This window comes from Lactuca serriola, chromosome 6, assembly GCF_051521515.1.
Source record: "Lactuca serriola cultivar US96UC23 chromosome 6, Lser_US96UC23_V15, whole genome shotgun sequence".
Classification (NCBI taxonomy): domain Eukaryota; kingdom Viridiplantae; phylum Streptophyta; class Magnoliopsida; order Asterales; family Asteraceae; genus Lactuca; species Lactuca serriola.
Window position 1 is genome coordinate 11,335,486 of NC_136413.1, and position 21,393 is coordinate 11,356,878.

General features: G+C 39.1%; 1 protein-coding gene across 1 annotated transcript; it reads left to right on the plus strand.

Moving 5' to 3' along the window:
- Positions 1–16,469: 16,469 nt before the first annotated feature.
- LOC145058714 (GAR2-like protein) lies at positions 16,470–19,307 on the plus strand. Its single transcript, XM_079006616.1, has 3 exons — positions 16,470–17,460; positions 18,341–18,500; positions 18,574–19,307. The coding sequence occupies exons 1-3, from the start codon at positions 16,696–16,698 to the stop codon at positions 19,080–19,082; spliced, it is 1,434 nt and encodes a 477-aa protein (XP_078862742.1). The 5' UTR covers positions 16,470–16,695; the 3' UTR covers positions 19,083–19,307.
- The last annotated feature ends 2,086 nt before the right edge of the window (positions 19,308–21,393 follow it).

Consider the following 21,393-nt stretch of genomic DNA (forward strand, 5'->3'; position numbering starts at 1 on the left):
GTATGTATCGATGAAAGACTGAAGAGACTCGGCGAGTCGCATGGGTGGACTCGACGAGTCATATGATGATGAACTTGGACTCGGCGAGTTAGAAGAATAACTCGGCGAGTCTGATGAAGATTGTCGTAGACTCGGCGAGTCTGTTCTTGGACTCGGCAAGTCACAACGCGGAACCCCAACCCCCTTCTGGTTAAGACTCAGAGTAGTGATTGGAGTGGTGACTCAGTGAGTTGGACAAGATAGGACTCGGAGATTGTTGAACTCGACGAGTCATGGGGTGACTCGGCGAGTCGATTCATGATATGAGGATCTTCTGAGTTTAAGAACTCGGAGAGTCAATGGTTGACTCGGTGAGTAGGGTCAATCAGGAAGGTTGACTTTGACCAGGACTATGACTTTGACCAGTTTGGCCTTCAAGGGTATTATGGTAATTTGGATATTTATGTCAATGGATCATTGATGGCTATAGGTGTTGGAGTTGGAGGTAGTGCTTCAGGATTGTGCTTTCGTGGTTTTGTTCGGAAGTTGCAAGTGTGTTATCCTCACTATACCCAAGGGTCTAAGGCACCAAGGCTGGCCCTTTGAATTGTTAGTTGAGATAGATATTGTTGTGCTATGTTAGTTGGCTTTCTGGTAGAAAGGATGATTATGTTTTGGCTTTGTCTGTTGGATCGGTATTCTAGTAGATTGGTTGTGTCTATGCTTAGTGGCTTGTAGTAGTCTGACTATTTGTTTGTTGGTAGGAGATTACCTGTTATATGTGCACATGTTTGTAGAGGTTATTCTATCACGGTAGGATGAGAGGGCCCTAGTATGTTGTTTCTGTAGACTGGTTTGTGATTATCTGATAGGTGCACATGTTTGTTAGAGTGGGGGCATTCCAACCCAATGGTTGAGGGCTAGGAGTATTCCATCCCGGTAGGATGATTGGACTCATAGTAGATGGGCATTCCAACATGTTGGTTGAGGGCCTGGGGTATTCCATCCCGAGGGATGATCGGACCCATATTAGTTATTGTATGTATAGGTGTGTGGGCATTCCAACCCGACAGTTGTGGGACAGGAGTATTCCATCTCGTTAGGATGATTGGACTCACAGTATGTTGGCATTCCAACCTATTGGCTGAGGGCCTGGGTTATTCCATCCAGAAGGATGATTGAACCCATAATAGTTATTGTAGGTCTAGGGACGTAGGCATTCCAACCTGATGGTTTTGGTCCTGGAGTATTCCATCCGGTAGGATGATTGGACTCGTAGTATGTTGGCATTCCAACCCGACGGTTGAGGGCCATGGGCATTCCAACCCGATGGTTGAGGGCCAAGGGTATCCCAACTGGATGGTTGATTGGACCCATAGTATGCTGTTTATTATTGTATGTGTATGAGTATTTTGGGGGAACTCACCAAGATTTCGAGCTTACGGTTTCAGTTTATTGTTTCAGGTACATCAGGTGATCGTGGCAAGGCAAAGGCGTGATCGTACCGCTTTTCATATTTCATGATTTTGTGATTTGGTTTTGGGGATACTCTGATGTTTAAACTCTTTGGAAAACAAGTTGTATTAACTTAATGGTTTTGAAGACGTTAAAATGTTTTAAATTGGTGCAAATTTTTATGAGTGTTACAATCAACCTCAAAACGTACTTAAACTTTTAGTTTGCAATACCCCAAAATATCAACTAGAAACCAACATTGCCACATTGTACTACTAACATGAAATTTCACGTGTAGAATTTGGAAATATTAAAAGTAATTAATTGGTTCAAATTCATAATCTAATACCAATATAGCGAAAAATTACCTCCATTTAAAAATGTCACAAAATATAAACTACAAATCATCACCAAATTAAAAAACCAATATACTAAGAATTTACTTGTAAAACTTGCAATATTGAAAAGCCATTAACAAGTTCAATTTCATAATCACAATGCGTCAATGCCAATATACCAAAAAAAACTTCGTTTAAAAAGGAACATGCATTAAAATAAAGATGGTTGTTAGATGATCAAAAATTGTAAGTTCAAAAAATATTGGGTTATACCATTATACCTTGGACTAGCTTGCTTTCATAGCAGGTAGTACAACTTAAGTAGGAATTTCTTCCTTCTACAAATTAAAATTCAATAATTCAAAAGAATGAAATGTTAAGTCTTATACGTTTCAAGTTTTAAAGCATACCTTCAATTTCTTTTTTATTCCATACATTTGTCTAATCCAATCTCCTCCACAAATCAACATTTGAACCGTGTCGGGTGCCAACAAAGAGCGATATGGATCAATGACTCTACCCCTTGTGTTAAATGTTGACTTTGATGCAACCGTGGAAATAGGAACTACAAGTACATCCATGGCCATCCGCGAGAACACCCGATATTTCAACTTGTGCATGTTCCACCATTCCAAAGCATTAAACGAGTGTATTCCTCCTCCTTGAACATTATGTACACTTTCTTCCAAGTACAAAACAAGTTCAGACTTTTCTGGAACCTCCAAATCCACACTTTTAATAAACTGCCCAAATGCCTCCCAACCTGATTCAAGTGGTTTGCCTTCATTAGACATTGATGCATTGCTCCTTCTAGAAGACCCACTGGATGAAGTTGAAGCTTCCTAATGAATTATGCATTAATAAATAGTCAAAATACATATCCTCAAGTGCTTTCTCCACTTCTTTAATGTTCTTGGTAGCTTCATTTGGTGGATACAACTTTGGATAGCTAAACTGAACCAACTTCATCTTGAACCTAGGATCTAACACAGAAGCAATGACCATAAGTAGGTGACACTCCCCCCAATACTAGTTGAAATTTTCTTTCATCTTAATTGCCATTTTACGAATAAAATCATCTTTAGATTGTGTAGCTCTATCCAATGTTTCTTTCACTTTGTAAACCTCGATAAGATACAAATTTGATGTAGGATAGTCACTGCCTGAGATAACATTTGTGCATAACTTAAAAATATTTAATATTTCACACACATTCTCCACATTTTTCCACTCATCCTCATTGGGCAAATGATGGAAATGAGGCTCATATTCTGCATATCTAAGACCAACATAGAAGATAAAAAAAAAAAGATAAATCTTAAGATAAAAGAATTACTATATATATATATATATATATATATATATATATATATATATATATATATATATATATATATATATATTAGACACTTACCTCAGAAAAACATCTTTAAACTTGAGAAGTATGGACAACATGTCATAGGTGGAGTTCCACCTGGTAGGGACATCAAGCAATATTTTTCTATCATGTACTTGAAGTTGGTGTGCAATATTTGAAAATGTCTGACGTCTTGCCTCAGAAGAATTAATATATTTCACAGCTTCACGGACTTCTTCAATGAAAAAATCAATATTTGAAAGGCCATCTTTGACTAAAAGATTTAGGATATGTGCACAACACCTAACATGGAATAGTCTACCACCACATGGAAGTTTCTTCACTCTATTTAAGTTGTTTTTCAACGTATTAACCGCCTTGACATTGTACGAGGCATTATCCATAGAGATAAAGAAGCTCTTTCCCTCAATCTCCCATTCCTTCAAGCATTTGTAAATTCCATCTACAATATCAAGCCCGGTACGAGGAGGAGGTACATGAACAAAACTTAGCACCCGCTTCTGCAATCTGAGAACAAAAGACTTACAATTCAAAAAGGTTGTCAATTTAAGGAGAATAATTGACAAAATCTCTGTAATACCTCCAGTTCTGATCAATGAAGTGCCCAGTGATGACCATATACTCAATCTTCTGATGAGATGACTTCCAACAATCAGTGGTCAAACTAATTTTTGAAGCAACACTTGTTAGATCTTTCAGTTTTTTTCATTTCATGCTTATAGACCTTCAAACAATCTTCCTTTATTGTAGCCCTACATGTCTTTTGAAACAACAGATTACCCTCTTCATCATGTAAACAAATAAGTCATTCTCCACCACTGAAAATGGTTGCTCGGTACCCACTATCTCGTTAGCAATTGATTCTCTCATCATATTAGCATCATAGTTTGTATCAGGTCCGATTAAGGGAGGAGGCTTATCATATCCGATATCCACATCAATTGGCTCAAAATTAAGCATCTGTTGAGATTTTTGGTAAGCTTTACGTTTTGCACTGCTTACCAAGTGTCGTTTATATGTTGATGTAGTGCCTGATCTAACTTTAGCCAACCGCTTCTTGCAATGAATACATTCAACTTTTACCTTTCCATCAGGAAGAGTCACATTAAATAATTATCCCTATACTAAGGAGGTCCTTTGTTGCTTAGGATTTAATTCGAACTCGTCCACAGAACCAACATCTTCACTAGTATTTTGACCATTAGGATGGATCTCCTCGTCATCGAGGTTAATGCCTTCATGTGCATCTTGTGTGGGTTGATTATCATCACCAACACCTACTGGATTCAATGTAGAACCTTGCATTGGACTAACTGGATTTGTTTCACTTACAATTTGCATTAGTAGTGTTATGTATTAAGATATAACATCAACAGTAATAGATAAAATAAAAAAAATGAACACTATAAAAAAATCTAACCTTGTGTGGGTGTTCAACGAAGATGTATAGTCGTAGATGAACCAATTGACTCCGATCGGGAGTGAGAGAAGAGAAGTACTTATCAGCTGTCGCTTGGGGTAAATTAGGGTGAATATTAGGGTAAAACTATATTGTATGCGAAAGGCCCAAGCCCCAAAGAGTGCTTATTTAATTTCAATATGATAATAATAATATATAAAATAATATAAAATGATATTATAGAATTATAAAAAAGCTCGTTAAGGCTCGTGAGATTAAACGAGCTCTTACCTTAAAGATCGAGATCGGGCTCGTTTATTAAATAAGCTTTATTCTAGGCTCGAGATCAGGCTCGGGCTCATTAAAGCTTGGCTCGTTCTGAGCTTTTAACGATCAGAGCTCGGGTAGCTCACGAGTAGCTTGGCTCGTTTACATCCTGAAACAGGATTGATCATGTCAGCAGGGATTATCCTCAGGGGCAAGCCCGTTATGTTTTCCCTGCAACTTAGTGGGCCACAAGAGGGTCGCCTGGCTAAGAAGAAGGGGAGGAACAGTCAGTGTGCCTGCTCCGTCTATTGTGCGGGTCCCTGATAGTCATGAAGGTAGGGAAGGAGCCTCAGAAGAGAAGTGTCGATCGTTCCAGTGTCAGACAGGAGAGGTCCATGATCTATAACGTGATTTTGTAGGCATGTTATCTTTTGCGTTCTTCTCAGTTATTATCAGTTTTCATGTTGCTTGGGATTTAATATTGAATTAGGTAAGAGTTATCTTCAGTTTATTGCTTTGTTATTGTTGGAGTACATTTTCAAGAATTGAGTTATATCTTTTGCATGCCATGAATCATTAGTGGGCTATCGAAGGGGTTGTATCTTGTGTAGATGGTTCCAATGTGTTAGGTTGATATTCTGGGTTCGGTCAAGATCGTTCAGGGAATTACGTGGAAGGTATATGGTCAGGATTCAGTGAGTTAGTTCTTTAGTAAACGCCAAGGTTCACTGGTTCTAGAATTTTTTTTGGTAGGAGAGGAGTTGCTTATGGAAGAACTTTTGGGTTCAAGCATTGTCGTTGCTAGGAAAGGAGCGGTAGAGGATCTTTATATTCGCATGGGTTGTGTTCAGTTATAATCCAATAATTCTTTGGAATTGAAAGTGGGATAAGATCCATCGCTTCAAGGCGATGGTTATAGTTATGTCTGCCAGCGTAAGAGATCGGGGAATTGGTATATTATCGTGAGAGGTGATTTGGATTATCAGGTAGGTTGAGATTTCTAGGGTACCCGTCAAGGTTTCAGGAACCGAACTTACGGTAGACTATTAGTAGGGATCGTAGTATTCATAAACTCGAGGTAGACTATTAGTAGGGATGGTAATGAGAATGGAAGAGGAATCAGTTTGTGCTTTGGGTACGTCAGCCAAGATTGTCAATGGGTATTCTCTGTTTTGGGTTGAGGAACGTTGGGATCTGGATCAGATTTGGACCTGTATAGCTCTAGATGAGTAGGACCCATGGGCGAGGCCCGCGTGATTATGATAGATCAGGCGGGTCCTGGTAGAGACCATTGGGTCAAGGTATCGGATCTTGAGTTGTAGGATCATGTGGAGGATCAGTGTGTGACGTAGAGGGGTTTTACGCTGGGTAGCTTTGCTGTTTGGATTCTTGGAATCTGGTGGTTGGACCAGGTGTGAGACTGGTAGTCTTAGAAATGGTTTGGGGGTAATTATTTATCGATCAGGTGAGGGTTCATCAGAAATTGGGAGATTGTGATGTGGAATGCAAGTGTAGATTTGTGAATCTCGGGTTATGATGAAGTATTAAATTGGTTTTGGGTAAGAACTCTAGTCGGTTATCGCACGTGTTTTGCATAGGATTTCGTTTCAATGGAATAAGAATTGGGGTATCTAAATTCTAAGGCCATCAATCACAGGGTTCAAGGTAATGAATGAGTTTAGTTTTGAAAGCAATTGAGCCATTTTTGTTGTGTCTTGGGTGGTTCTGTCTGCGAGAGGGCTTCAGTGTGCTTAGAATCAAGAGAAGGTATGTCGTTGGAGACCGGGTATGTTATAAGACCGCAGTTGGTTCTGTGGCAATCTTTTAGTAGTAGGTTTGGTGTCTATATGGTTTAGGGTATCATCGCCAGATAGGGTTGCTCTCGAAAGTCGCGTAGAGCTACTGTGTGTTTGTATGTCTTTTGTCTTAGCAATCGGGTAGGAGTTCAGTGATTCAGTTAGTTGGCAGACAAGTTGGGACCAGGGAGGTCTCGATTGCTTTTTGGAAGCAGATAGGTGGTGTAACGACCCTAAAATCGGGGGGGGGGGGGGTAAAATTTTCATTTTTAATATCATCATTTATTCCAATCATTCCAAAACATTGTTAATTAAAACATTTATCAGAGTTCATCCCAAAATCCTTCATTGCGGAAAACATGGGTGTGTGCGCTGCGATCAAGCTGAGCCCTTCATTTCCAAAACAAAGATACCTGAAACCATAAAAAAAAAAAATTGTAAGCACGAAGCTTAGTGAGTTCCCCAGAGCATACCCACACACAAACACGTACAACATATCATGCTAGTTAAACAGTTATACAAAACACATAAGCCATGCAAAACAACACATAAGGAAGCCCTAGAAACCCTCCAGGGTCTTACTTTGGGTGCCATGGGAACCCCCACATGGTCTTAGCCCAATGCCTCGGGAACCCCCTGGGGTCTTTGACCTAGGAAGCCAAGGAAACCCTCCAAGGTATTATACCTAAGTGCCTCGGGAACCCCCCGAGGTCTTTGACCAAGGAAGCCAAGGAAACCCTCCAAGGTCTTACACCTAAGTGCCTCGGGAACCCCTGAGGTCTTCCATACACAATACACAGAAACAACTAGCATATCACATACCACATAATCATCTAGCATACCACATAACACGAAATCAACTAGCATATCACATAGTGCATAATGGGCCGACCTTGGTGCCTTAGACCCATTGGTATGGTGGGGAGACTCACCTCGAATGCAAAAGCTTCCCGAAGGAAATCCTTAGCTGCTACCAAGTCCACTTCCCGAGCTAGCAATACCAATCAATATACCCAATTAGCAATTTGGTACCATACAATAATCCTTAATCCATGCATGGGGTAAAATTACCATTCTACCCATGGCCCAGTATGATCTAAAACTAAGGCCCACACCAAAATAAAAGCCCAACACAATAATGTCCATAAAACCATCAATGGCCCAATTTTCCAAATTGGGCCTGAACCTTTCTAATGGATTTTATTCTAAAGCCCAATATTATCCTTAGTCAACAATCCTGGCCCCAATTGGCCCACGAAGGCCCACAACAACCTAATCCAAGAATTGGCCCAAACCGAGGCCCATAATGTCAAGTCCATTTCTATATTGGGCCATAAGGACCAATAGGCCCACCTATTCCAATATTGGCCCAAGATACATTCAGGCCCAACAAATAGCAAGTCCATGCCCAAAACCATTAGGGCCCAAAGGTCCGAAGTCCACTAAGGCCAAAGTCCTCCTAAAAATGTATGCCCGGTGTACCTCTTCTGTACGCTTAGTGTACTGGGAAAAAGGGTTGTACGCGCAGCGTACTACATTGTACGCCCAACATACAAACGGCTAATGCATAAAATCCATTAAGTTCTTAATGCTTCTAACCAAGGGACCAAATTACAGATCTGAGCTCTACCTAACGTCTTAATCCATAAAGTCACCGACTTGGTGACTTATATGACCCACATGAACCCAAAATCAAAGTATAACAATCTACTTCCATGAAAATGACCATAACTCTTGCATGAATCCATTAAGACCTCCAAGATGGCAACTTTCTGCCTTAGGGACTTAGTTAGCACCAAGGGTGGCAACCCTAAGCCTAAAAACAGATTTGGAACCATAAAGCTCCATTATTTGGACCAAAAAGATCCAAGCACTCAACATAATAGATCTAAGCATTCAATGGTCAAGTTCAGAACTTTATACCTTCGTCAAGCTGAAAATGAGTCACAAAAGCCAGATCCATAAGCTTATTCTTGATCTCCATCTTTGCATCTAACTCCACCTTCTTGAAAATGGGCCAAACACTCCAAAAATGGACTCCAAAAGCTCAAGATTCCACCATGAGTGGTATAAGACGATTTCTAGGGTTTAGAGGGGTGGAGGCTGAAGATATTAGGGTTAGGTTATGATATAAGGAGTTTAAATAGGGTCCAACACCCTAAAATAAGGTTCTGATCTGACGGGAGTACGCCCAACGTACATATGGTACGCCCAGCATACTCTGAGGAACATTCGTGACCCTCTTGGTCAATACGCCCACCGTACTACCTTCTTTGCTAGTACGCCCCGTGTGCTCAGCTAAGCCTAAAAACCACGAAACTTTCGAAGGCCATAACTTCTTCGTTATAAACCCGATTTCGACGATCCTTATATCCACAGAAAAGTGACAAGAAGCCCTACACTTCTAAAAACTCAAAAATTTCTTAATACCATACGAACAAAAATCCATTTTCCACAAAAGCCCGAACTGCCACTTTACCGAAATACCCCTAGGCTCCAAAACACGAACCGAACACCCGGATTACTTCTAATACATCACCTGCACCCAAAAGGTCCTAGATCATACCTTACCAAGAGCCATAATCCTTATAATGACCGACCTTCGAGCCACAGCCTCAGACTAGGAGTCAATTCAGAACAAAGTGTTATATGTGGCAGCAAGACTAGTCGGAGTGGTTTCAGTGATTTGAGCTTTGTGTGGGGAGTCGCTTGTATTTCGGGGTATATGTTGATTCGCTCGCAGTTGGATTAAATAATCTCATAGTGCTTGATTGGGCCCTGTTGCACAACTCTCGTACGAGTCTAACTATTGCAGGGATGAATCTTTTACTCGAAGGATTATCTAAGCCTTCTGTCAAGCGTAAATATTATACAACTGTATATAATCATTGGTTTTGTTCGAATGGAAGCATCAAGATAATCAGGTTTGGAAGAACTTTGTTTAGCATGGTATTAATGAGGAAATGGTATGATAGTGGTTCAGTGTGGGCGGTTTGTCGGGAAGTTAGATCAATTTGAAGTTCAAGTTCTGGGAAAGATAAGAGGTGGTTTTTTGCAATGGGTTTAAGGTTCGTTCCTTTTCAAGTTTGGCAAGTTCTACTAAGGTTGGTTTTGGTTTCCTTGGGAAGGATGCATTATTCTCGGTTTGTGGTGGTGTTGGCCAGTTTGTTGGATGTGTTGGGAAAGGTAAGGACAAATTTTGAGGACGAAATCTAATTTAAATGGGGGAGAGTTGTAACATCCTTTTCATAATTTTCCCATTTTGAGTTGGTGATAAAAGGAATGGTATTAGTAGGCTTCGGACCCTCGAGAAGTTGGGTTATGGACTCAATTGGAGTGGTTAAGGAATTTCGGGTAGTTCGAGTATTCGGTTTGTGTTTTGGAATCAAGGGAACATTTTGGTAATTTGTCAGCTCGGGGTTTTATGTAAAACAAATGTCCATTCAGGACATCTTATGGTGAGTATGAATTGATATCAAGATTGAGCTATCGGTACCTTTATATGGATATAAGGATCGTCGAAATCGGAGTTGTATCGAGAGAGTTATGGCCTTTGGAAGAATTAGGGTTTAGTGAAAAACCTAGTACGGGGGCGTACCAGGGAGGTACACAGGGCGTACTTATGCGAAGCCAATTATGCAAGGCGTAGTATTGAGAACACGCAACGTAGGTGCGAGTCCTCATATGTTGGGCGTACGAGGTGGTACGTGGGGCATACGAGGGGAAGACTGAAAACCCTAATCTTAGGATTGTACCCTATATAAGCATTATGTTAGCCTCTTTCTTCATTTCCTAGTTCAGCCCCCACCCTCTAAAACCCTATAATTCGTCCTTAGGTCTTCATGGTGGTATCTTGAGCTTATGGTGTCAATTTTGGTGTTTTTGGTCCATTTCTATGAAGATGGAGCTTGGTGCAACGATGGGAAACAAGAGCTTATGGATCTGGCTTATGTGTCTCATTTCCAGATTGTTGGAGGTATAAATCTTTGAACTTGATCATTTATGTCTTAGATCTACCATTTTGGTCCCGAGTATGAGATCTAGTGGTCATGATTTCATTCCAAGAGCTTTGAGTTGCCCCTCTTAGTGTTTATGAGGTTCAAGGTCCATAAAGTTGGCACCTTTAGAGTTTAAATCCATCCATGCATGAGTTAGAACCATTTCCTTGGTAGTAGAGTGTTATATTTTGAGTTTAGGTTCATTTGGGGCATGCAAAGTCACCAAGTCAGTGACTTTATGGGTCTAGACGTTATTTGGGACTCAGATATGTGGTTTGGACTTATGGGCTAAGCATTAAGTGCTTAATGGAAAAAGTGGGATTAAGAAGGGAGTATGTTGGGCGTACAAGCCAGTATGCGCAGCGTACAAGCCATTAAGCGAGTATGCCCAACGTACTACTGAGTATGCCCTTCGTACTTAGTCAGAGTGGACTTTGCAACTATTGGCCTCGGGTTTGTCCATTTCTTGGACTAAGTTGTTGTGGGCCTTTGTGGACATCTGGAAAATAGGTTTTTGGACCAAGGAAATTATTGGGCTTTAATATAAGGTCTATTGGAGAGTTTTGGGCCCAATTTGGAAAATTGGGCTATGAGCGGGCCATATTTGGGTTTTGAATTGTTTTTGGGCTAATGGGACATCGGAATGTCAAGTTTTTTGGACTAGAAAGATGGTTGGACCTTATGGTAAGGCCATGTAGAGGTTATGCCAATTTGGAAAATTGGGCCATTGATTGGTTAATTGGCATGTTGGGCTTTTCAGATTTCTGTTTGGGCCATTGTTTTGGTCAAGGCCAGGTTAGGGGTAAAATGGTCTTTTTACTCTAGGTTTGAAATTATGTTTATGGATTAGAACCCAATTGTTAATGAGGTATTGTTTTGTTTTGTTATTGGTAGTTGAGGATCTGTCAGCCAGCAGCCAAGGGATGCTTCTGTATGATTCAGCAGTGCGAGGTGAGTCTTCTCACTATATCCATGGGTCGAAGGCACCAATGTCGGCCCATTACATGTTATGTAGTATGCTAGTTGTCTCTGTGATACTTGCATGGAAGACCCCAGGGGGACCCATGGCACTTGGATATCAGACCATGTGGGGGAGCCCATGACATTCCAGGTAAAGACCATGGAGGAGCCCATGACACTTGGATATCAGACCATGTGGGGGAGCCTATGGCATTCCGGGTCAGGACCATGGGGGAGCCCATGGCAATTGTATGTATGTTGCTATATTTTCTATGGCTGTATGTTCTATGGTATTTTGGGGAACTCACTAAGCTTTGTGCTTATGGTTTTCAGTTTATGTTTCAGGTACTTCGGTTTTCAAATGGAAGAGCTCAGGATGATTGCAGAGTATACACTGTATGTTTCCGCTTTTTGTGATTACACTGGTTTAATGATGTTTTGCTAAATATTGGTTACTCTAGTTTTATGGAAACAATTTGTATTAACGATTTATTAATCTAAAAACAAAAAATTTTATGGCGTGATTTTCGGGTCGTTATAATTTATATCTTATAAACTTTGAGTTTATAAAATATAAACTTCCTTTTCTCTTTTTCTCCATGATGACCGAAATTAAGCGTGTTATAAGGGGACATGGCTTTCCAATTTGTTTAATCAAAAGTAATAAGAAGCATGGGGGACAATCTAGCTAGTAGATGCATGGGTGCTTAATAGTTAAAGACCCATGAGTATTGTGCATGCTTTAAAAATGTGGAAAGGGCATTCATTTGTTGTTGGTTCTTTACACCAAAAATGTAACCTCCTTAGAGGAGGTTACTCTCTCGCTGTTGTTCATATTTTGTTGAAGTTACTTGCATCTTCATGCCCTCTTTAAGTTCATATTGGTTATGAACTAAAGGATTAAGGGTTTAAGAGTTTATGGAGTAGCATCTATTTCAAGTTGATTCATTGTTGGTGTCTCAAAGGTTTCAAATTCTTCATCAACTTCCAAGCCTCCCAAGAGGATCCAAAGAACATCAAAAGTTGTTATTTCTTCATCCTTTCTATGGTTGGTATTTTAGTATTTCTATAACTTGCAAGATGATCCTTGGTGGGTATAAAATGTTTATGTTATTTTCGAAAATCATAAGTCTTCCGTTTGCCATATTGTAGTTTTCGAAACTATTTTTGAAATAAAACCCAACATTCAAGCTCATTAATCCCATCAAGTCTTTCACCTACTCAGCCTCCATTGCCTCTTTGAGCTAACCACGAAACCCTAATCCATTTTCTAAAGAGATTAAGCTTATATGTGTGTTTTGGGTGTGTATGGTCCTTAGTGAAGAAGAAGAAGACTAGTGTAGAAGCATTGGACAAAAGGAAGCTTGTAGATCCATAAGTTATTCACCATTCAAGCTTGTTGGATGTAAAAAGCTCTTACCTTGATAACTCCATGTGTTAGTTCTAGTTTAGGGATTATTTCTTCATAAAATGGTCCTTAAAGTGTTTCTTGAGAGTAATTGCTACTCCAAAAGATTATAATGATAGATCCTAGGGTATCTAGTGTCCCTTGAGCATAAAAATGGAGTCTTGATGGGTTAAGTTCAACCATGCAAGGGTTGAAGGTGGTTTCATGAAGTTAGTGTAATAAAGTCCAAGATTTGACCCTTTTAAGACATGCAAAAGCATAAAGTTTGCAACTTTATGGCTTCATACACTTTAATGACCTTGGATCTGAATTTAGACGCCAAAAGCTTAATGGGTTAAGACATTTAAAGAAGTTTGGCTATCTGACAAGTACATCGGGCATACTCCTGAGTACGATGCGCATATTGGGCCAACACCCCGACTCCAGATCTAGCAACATATGTCGAGCGTACGAACCAGGTACGTCGTGTGTACGTCCTTCTGTGGGCATTTGGAATTTCGGGCTCTGGATTAGTTGGCCTTTTTGCCTTGATAGAGTTTGGTCCTTAGGCTTATTTGTGGTATCAGGTTATTTGTGGGCTTTAGGCCATCATGGAGCTCTTGGGGCCCATGTTGCGCCTTAGGATCCTTTTTAGTTGGACTTGGAATGTCTTTTGGGCTTTGGGACTAAGTATATTTGGGCCTTGGTGGGTTAGGCCAAATAAGGCAAGGATTAAATACTTGTTTTCCCTTAAAGCCAGGATTTAGGGTTTGGACTCCTAGGATGGGTTATTGACCTAATTTCTAACTAGGGTTTTATTACTTGTGATTTAGAGCGAGAGAATTTCGTAAGTTAGCATCTCGGATGCGATTTTATATCTTCAGTCTGAGGTGGGTTTCCTTTACTGTAGTTGTGGGTCGAAGGCACCAGTGGGGGTCCACTAGATTATGTTTGTAGTATGATGATTGTCTTTGTGACAATTACCTTTTGTGCATGTACCTTCTTGATGTCTCTGTAACTCTCACTTTTATGATTATATGTGTGGTTGGAGGGGTGAAATAGACTCGATACCAGTTGAAAGATACTGAAGGGGGTGAAATAGACCCAGTACCGGTTGAAAGATACAAAAAGGGGTGAAATAGACCCAGTACTGGTTGAAAGATAATGAAGGGGTAAAACAGACCCAATATCGGTTGAAAGATACCGAAAGGAGTGAAATAGACCCAACACCGGTTGAAAGATACCAGAGGGGTGATATAGACCTAGTACCTGTTGAAAGATACTAAAAAGGGTGAAATAGACCCAGTACTGGTTGAAAGATTCTGAAGGGGGTGGAATAGACCCAATATGTTTTTGATTGTTATATATATGTATGGTATGGGGTATTTTTGGGGAACCTCACTAAGCTTTGTACATACGGTTTTCAGTTTATGTTTCAGGTACTTCCAACTCAAAAGAGAAGGGCCCGGTCCGATCACACTGCATCCACCTATGTTTTTGCGCATCTCGCGATTTTAGGATTTTGTACTCTGATAATATTTTTCCTATGATATACTTTCTAATGTTTGATGTGATTATCTACGATTGGAACGAAATTAAAAATAAAAATTTTATCTGAATTTTTGGGGATGTTACAAGTATACCTATCTAACAGCTCGCTATCGCGTTCTAGGGAACTCCACTAGAAGATAACCAACCTACTGGTACTCTAACCATCATATCATTACTACATCTTAACATACAAGTATATATACTGACATGCAAGGATACGTGATACAATCTATTGGGCCGACATTGGTGCCTTCGAACGACACAGCAACGCTTCAACTCCTCTCGCTGATCCGACCAACTAACCACCAGGAAAATACAAACCTCAATCAACAACTTAATGGCTCCAAATTTAACCAATAATTAAACTAGTCAAAATTCAACAGTCAACGAGTTAACACTCGTCACGACATAGAGCTCCTTCTGCCACGTTGTGGGCATCTGGGACAACACATTCGACTTACAGACCTTTGCCATGTCGTGGCTACCTCTTGGCCACGCCGTGAAAATAGATGAACAACATAATACGAAACGGGACTTAGTCACGTCGTGGCCATCCCTTGGCCATACCTTGGGAATTAGCAGAATGCTAAAAACTTCCTAAAGTGCTTAATCCTTATAGATCTGAACCCAAATTTTCAAATATTCTCTTTTTCAATGACTTAATGGATAAAGTTTCCAACTTTATCCATGAGGAATCCATTACAATCCAAGATATAAGTTCATTAAGTCCTTAATGAGGCCATAACTTGAGCATGAACACAAGATACACCAAACATTGTCCTTTTTCTTAATCAACAGAAGTCCAAGGACCTAGGAAAGCCACCACAAGTTCTGGAGTTCTTCAAACTCCAAGAACATCCAAGGAAGGGACCAAAACTACCTAAATATGATCTAGAACTTGAATCTAGAAGAAGAGGTGTCAAGGTATTAACTTTATACCTTTAAAAACTCAGAAAACTAAAGAGAATGTTGGATCCAAACTTGCTTATTGCTTCTTTGTAAACTTCCTTCATTGCAAAATCCACCAAAACTCAAGGAATAAGCTTCAAATCAAGAGAACAAGCTCTCAACCATGCATAGAGGCTAGGGTTTCATTGGTGAAGGGTTGGAGGCTGGAAAAGATGCCCTAATCTTGAGATTATGAGTTTAAATATGAATGAAACTCTAAAACTTTGTAGGCATGGGCTACACCAACTGCCATGTTGTGGCATTCTTATTGTCACCCCGTAGCAGCCATCCAAAGCATGCGTTTTGTATCATCCATGCCATGTTGTGACCATCCATCCTCCACGTTGTGGCACTCAGTCTTTCTCAAAAATCATTCATTTGATTTTTCAAATTCTCAACTAACATCAATAGGAAAACGAGTGTTACATGTGGATTTTAATCTTATCTCCAAATCGGTCATGGTTTATTCGGAACTCTTAAATGCTTTGAGTTCTTAATTTCTAATTCTTGATTTTTTTTATGTTAAATATTTTGATTGTTTTTTATTTTAAGCTAGGTATATGAATATTGTGGTGGTAGACAATAGTTTTGGTGGTGGTGGTTTTGTAGAGTAGTGGAGTGCCTCTTTATATCTATAAATATGGAAAAAAAATTGAAAAAAGTGTTCATTTTATACCGATTTAATAAAAAGTTGATAGAAAAATAATTTGATCATTTTACATTTGATTTAATAGTAGATCATGGACGATGTTGTTGGTATAGTTTATTGAAACTATAACCATGCAACCTATCAATTTTTCATAAATTAGACCGAACCACATAGACTATTTTTCGTAATTTACTCTTTAATATATCTGCAAAAACTATTTTATTTAATATGGTTTGCAAATGGTTTTATGTTATCTTTGTTGGTTTTTTAAACATATTTTGCTAATAGTTTGACAAAAAGTTATAAAACCTAAATATTACAATAATCATAACTTAAGATTCAAATAAGAAGCCATCCCCCCTATTTTGAAGATACGAAGCATCCAACCAGTCTCCATTAACCTCTCCCTCCATTGTCATTGTTTCTACTGCTTCACTTACATTTTCTCTCTCACCTTGAGATCTTCAATCAGAAGCTACCCCTCTCTTTCTCTCTCCTACATATTTCACTCTCACTCTCCCCACTTTGATTCTCTATATTAGAAACCCTAATTCAAACTGGTATCAGTCTAATTCTATTTCACCATTTCAATGTCTTCCAGAGCATCGTTTTCTGATGATTCAAGGATGATCAAGAAGGCACCGCCAAAATCTCTCTTACTCAGGGATTATTTACTCGATGATATGAGCTCGTGTTCATCAAACGGCTTCCGGTCGTATCCTCGCCGTCAATGTTGCACCACCGTTCGATTCCTTGTGGAAATGGATCTTAACAACAACGGTAAGCTGCCTCTAGAGCAGCAGCGACGGTCGATCCCGGAAATCAAAACAAAATGGAAATCAAAATCAAAACCGAAACAGAAACAATTGTCGGTGTTACAAAGAGCTTCTGCTGCAATGATCAAGGCATTCAAACACTTCCAGTTTTCCGGCGCCGGGAATCCCACGATGGCTAACTTTCTCCCGAGGAGTTTCTCTCGGAAGCTCCTGAAACATGGACTCTGGAAGAAAACCGATCATCCTAACAAGGAGATCAAACGGTTGAAATCGTTCGGCGATTTCATGAAAGAGAAGGAAACTACTACTCACCCTCCGTCTCTGTCGCAATTCTCAACCGCTATCACCACGGCGGAGCTGAACAGCTCAACGAGCAACTACAGCAACAGTTGGTCCGACAGCGACTTTACTACCACCACCGGTAACTCTTCGGAGGTGAACTTAGCTCAGAGAAATGTCATAGACGCTTCACCGGAGATCAAGAATTCGAAAAATGGTAAAATAGTTGGCGCAACCACCGCAACCGCCACAACGGCCGACACCGCCACCAACTATTCTCCTACTTCCGATGATGCAAAGGTAAGACATAATTCAATGCTTCGCACCCACAATAACATTGTCAATATTTTTGTCCCCCACCTTTGATTGCTCTCGTACTTTACTCAAAATTCTTTAAATTCCCACCTAAATTTGAACATTATCATAATGAAAAAAGTTTTTTTTCATTGTTTATAATTTATATTTTCATTAAAATAAAAATATTGTTAAAAGAGGATTTGAAAATCGAGGTGAAAAATTCAAATTTTGAATTATTGTTATTTATTAACATTAGGAAGATAGAGGCATTAAATTTTTACAGCGAGAAATGAGGATGTGAAGAATATATTAAATTTTTATTTATGAACTCACGTGTGTTACGTAATCTTCGATTACTGTATCATGGCCGTAGATTGCGCTTACGTGGAATCTCGTGGCGGAATCCTCGCCGTTGAAAATTGATGTAGCAGTTTAAGCTCGTGATACATGCAGTTGTAGAGGATTGGGTTGAATATAGTAATAAATGATTACTTAATTACCATGAGACCCTCGTCCTCTTTTGGACCCCTACTCCAGTGAGTACCGATAATGGGTTTGGTATGGTCATTGAATTATATGGAGGGCATTTTCATAAATTCGTACACGTTTCTTTTAACCTTCTATGTCGGCCACGAAGCGTTGACTTCACGATTAGCATTCGTGTGTAACGAAAAATAACTTACATTTAAGAGAAATAACTTTAGAGAAAAAAAAAAGAAAAAAGAAGAAGAAGAAGAAGAAGAAGAGAGAGAGAGAGAGAGAGAGAGAGAGAGAGAGAGAGAGAGAGAGAGAGAGAGAGAGAGAATCCTTAAGTAATCTCCAACTAGTTCTAATTGCTTAGGTATATGCAAATATATTATAATTTTATTATGTCTGATTTCAGTTTGTTGGCGATGACAATCAATACAAGAAGTGGCAAAACCAACAAGATGAACAATTTAGTCCTGCTTCTGTGATGGATTTTCCAAGCAACAATGATAATGATGTTGATGATGAAGAAGAGGTTTCTTCTATGTTCCAACATACACACATTGATGTCGAAGGTTGTCCTTGCTCTTTTTGATCTTGTTTTCTTGGAAACATAATGTATAAAGACAATATCTTGTTATTTTACAGGAACAAAAAAGATAATGTACAAGACTCGAAGATTTGAGGGTGTTCTTCAACTTGAGCCTATCAAATTAGAGGACCGGATTACTCAATTCGATATTGAGTCGTCAATAAAAACTCTTTATGAGGTAGATCAAGAAGAGAACCACCAAGAAAAGAAAGCATTGGCATTACTTCAACTAATGAAATCAACGATTTCTTCCCTTGATTTATTCAAATATGAAGTTATGGAATGCCTATTGTTAGAGTTCTTTAAAGAGAAAATGATCGAGCAAAGTGTCTCTAATTATGAAATATTGAAGAAGACAAAAGATTGGATGGATGGACAAGTACAAGAGATTCTTTTTGACTGGGAATCTAAGAAGAGTACAGAAACATGCATAAGAGAAATGGAGAAGGGGGTAAATTGGTCAAAGTATGACAATGAAGTGGAGAAAGAAAATGTAGGTATGGAGTTGGAGTATGACATATTTAATTCATTAGTCGATGATATACTGTTAGATTTTCACTTGTAAGTGTATGGCATGCAAGATTGAAACTTTCAAGTAGAAAGTTGCATTCTCATATGCTAAAATGGCGATGCTACAACTTGTAGAGGCTAATGTCTTCAATACCAAGTCAGAGTAATAAACTAGTTTTGATCTTTTTACATACGGGGATAAGAAAAATAGGTTGAATTTAAAATTATACTTTGTAATATAAATAAGTTAATGAGATAATGCTAGTTTTTTCAGTTGCAAGTGATTTTGGCATGTTATGATGAGCAATAATATTTCATTATTGTACAAACTTATAGGACATGGTACAACTTGTAAGGGTTTCCTAGCCAATTTTCACGCACCGACTAATCATCTATCACAAACGTAAGGTTATGTCTCTTGCCCTAGAGTCACTACATTCTAACCTCCACATCAATATAGACATATAACATATGCTAAACATTACATGTAAGTCACTTATGCCAAACAATACACAAAGTGGAACTCATAAGTCATAGCTAGGATCAAATGCCCATTCATAAAATCTACATATAAGATAGCTAGTCTTACATACAAGTGTGACATTAACTAGAGTATCAATATCTAGTTATTTGGCACTTTTGCTCATTTCTTATCCTTGTTGTCATTTACCATGGATTTTGTGGTTAGACAACTTAGGTCATACTTATCCTAACATAAATGCATAATTCCATGAAAGAGATAATTTGTAAATTATCATATTCATTTAGTTTAAAACATATACTCTTTAAAATATATTATTTTTGTAAATTATCATATCCACACTTCATTTTCTAATAGTCATTGTCATTTTCATTTCATAAAAACCATCATAATCATACTTTATTTCTTAAAAATCATCATTAGTCAATATACAAATATGTATTCAGTAGTTACTCATATTAGTGTTTGGAAACATTTCATTTCACTCATACTAGTTGTAAGGCACTTAATAATCACCTATAATAACATACATATCGTTTATCAACACTTAAAATTATATCCCAAAAAATCAAGACCAAAATTTCAGTTTTGATTTACCGATTCATAAAACAAGTTATAGAAAACATCAAGTTATCTCATTTCATAAAAATCATAAATCATGTTTCTCAAAAGCATGTCATAAGATAGTATTAATGTCAGAGTACAAATCCCAAGAATCTCATATGCGGAAAATCTTGTGTGATGCGCTGCTACCGTGTTAGCTCCTTTCCCTTCAAAAAAGAAGGACCTGAAACAAAAATTGAAAATCGTAAGCACAAAGCTTAGTAAGTTCCCTCATCATACCACATATCATACAATAACATACTGCCAGACATATATGGGTGCCCGGCCTACCCTGCTGAGCATATATGGGTGCTCAATCTACCTTTGTCAGGCATATCGAGGTGCCCAACCTACCACTTGTCAAGCATATATGGGTGCTCGACCTACTGCCAAGCATATCTAGGTGCCCGACCTACTCTCTGGTTTATTTCAACCGGCTACGGGGTCTATTTCACCCCTACCACTACCACATAAAAACATAGCATAACATACTGTCAGGCATATCTGGGTGCCCAACCTACCCTGCCGGTATATCTCAACCGGGTCCGGGGACTAGTCTCCTTCCTACCACTATAACATAATATCATAGCATACTAGCATTAATAGCATAACAGATAGTGGCATAACAGACAATTATCAAAAACACAATCATCTCTACTATAATCAACTACTAGTGGGACGACATTGGTGCCTTCGACTCACTCCTACTGAAAGGTAACTCACCTCAATGTCGTGAAGTAACTAAACTGTCCTTGGCTCCGGAAATCAACTCTCCTCAAATTCCTACACATAAAATCTCTTTTAAATACTCTTTCATACTCATAACCCTTTTAAGGGTCAACTCTGGTCAAAGGTCAAAGTCAAAGTCAACATCCTGGTCAAAGTCAGCATCCTGGTTGACTCAACTCGCCGAGTTGGTCCATCAACTCGTCAAGTTCCATGATCCCTAAAACTCTGGAAATCTCGATCCTACTCGTTGAGTTCTTTCATGAAATCGTCGAGTTCTTCCACATAACAGAGTCGGGACATTTCACTCCCAACTCGTCGAGTTCCTCCTTGAACTCGTCAAGTTCTTCAATCTTCAAACCCAAAAACCACATCTGACTCGTTGAGTCATCTCTTAGAATCGACGAGTTTGCCCAATAACAGAAAAGGTTGGGGGACCCTGACCCAACTCGCCGAGTTATATGAACAACTCGTCGAGTTCCCCATAGTCTAAACTTATTCAGTCGTTTCCAGTCGGGTTTAATGCTTCCAAACCATAGATCTGATCCCCTAGGAC

Coding starts and splice junctions, on each gene's coding strand:
- LOC145058714 (XM_079006616.1), top strand. CDS start 16,696: ATGTCTTCCAGAGCATCGTTTTCTGATGATTCAAGGATGATCAAGAAG. Junction 17,461..18,340: donor CTACTTCCGATGATGCAAAG/GTAAGACATAAT, acceptor GTCTGATTTCAG/TTTGTTGGCGATGACAATCA. Junction 18,501..18,573: donor TACACACATTGATGTCGAAG/GTTGTCCTTGCT, acceptor GTTATTTTACAG/GAACAAAAAAGATAATGTAC.